The sequence below is a fragment of the Rhizophagus irregularis genome, chromosome 17 (genome assembly GCF_026210795.1).
Source record: "Rhizophagus irregularis chromosome 17, complete sequence".
Taxonomy (NCBI): Eukaryota; Fungi; Glomeromycota; class Glomeromycetes; order Glomerales; family Glomeraceae; genus Rhizophagus; species Rhizophagus irregularis.
In genome coordinates, this window is record NC_089445.1 from 1,530,332 (window position 1) to 1,531,517 (window position 1,186).

Sequence of the window (1,186 nt, forward strand, 5' to 3'; positions counted from 1 at the left end):
TCAATTGTGTGGACAAACATTGTCGAGATTATTAACTATGTTATCATTAATACTTTCATGAGAAGTACTTAAATTTTCACTGAAATATAGTCCTGTTTCACTTGTATGTTGTAAAAAGTACAAATTAAGAGTCTTCTTCAAGTTTTTTTCGAGATTACACTTTTGATGCGAAGATAATAAACATTTACGTTTCAACTCAGATATATCAAAATCAATTCCGTAAGTTTCCTTATTTAGAATATTTACAATTAAAGAACATGGTAATAGTTTACATGTAACATAAAGTATCATTTCGGAATCATTTGAAATGAATTCATAATCATAAACATCATCCGGAGAAGCAGAAATTTCCAAATCTTGTAAAAACATTTTACAACTTACATGATAAATATTATCATCATCTGGTGCTTGATAAAATAATCTGAGTTCATTAGATTCCAAGCTTTCAGTTGATAAATGACTTTGCATATTTTGACTATCAATAATCGAAGAACTTGTACTATGTGTCGTCATAATATTGCTTTCAATTTCTTCAGGTGAGGAATTAAAATATTCATCAGAGTCTGGTCTTACTTCATTATCAGAAATATGTGAGAAGTAAGAAGGAAGAATTTGCTGCAAGGTTTGTTTGAGATTTAATTTTTGATGTAAAGTTAATTTACTTTTAGAATAAGTTACATTAAAATTCATTCCATAAACTTTCTTATTCAATAGATTTACAATTAATGAATGTGATAATAATTTGCATGTAACATGAAATGTCGTTACGGAATCGTTCGAATTTTCAAAAAAGAACTCATGTTCATCATCATCAAGCAAAATAGTATTTTCTGACCCTTGAAAATGAATCTTACAAATTACATGATAAATACTATTATCATGTTGCAGTTGATAAAATAATCTACATTCGGACATAGTTCGAGTTGAAATCGAATTTAGTTCGCAAAATTGTTCGTTAATTATTTATAACGATAACGAATAATTTGAATGCTGTGTTGAATTAATTTTGTAACTTTAAATGCAAAGGTTTCTTTTTTTATATAAAGAGAGTTTTGAATTAGTAATGAATAAGGAAAAAAGGTTCTTTTTATGTTAAAATATTGAAAAAGGCTCACACTCTATTACGTTTTATTATAATATATAACAGCTACAAATATGATTTTCGATAGAAATAGTTGAGATTACC

General features: G+C 26.6%; 1 protein-coding gene across 1 annotated transcript; it reads right to left on the minus strand.

Annotated features, from left to right (window-relative positions):
• On the minus strand, window positions 1-915 carry OCT59_009070 (uncharacterized protein; the record flags this gene model as incomplete). Its single annotated transcript, XM_025329167.2, has 1 exon — window positions 1-915. The coding sequence occupies one exon, from the start codon at window positions 913-915 to the stop codon at window positions 1-3; it is 915 nt and encodes a 304-aa protein (XP_025177450.1).
• Between the last annotated feature and the right edge of the window lie 271 nt (window positions 916-1,186).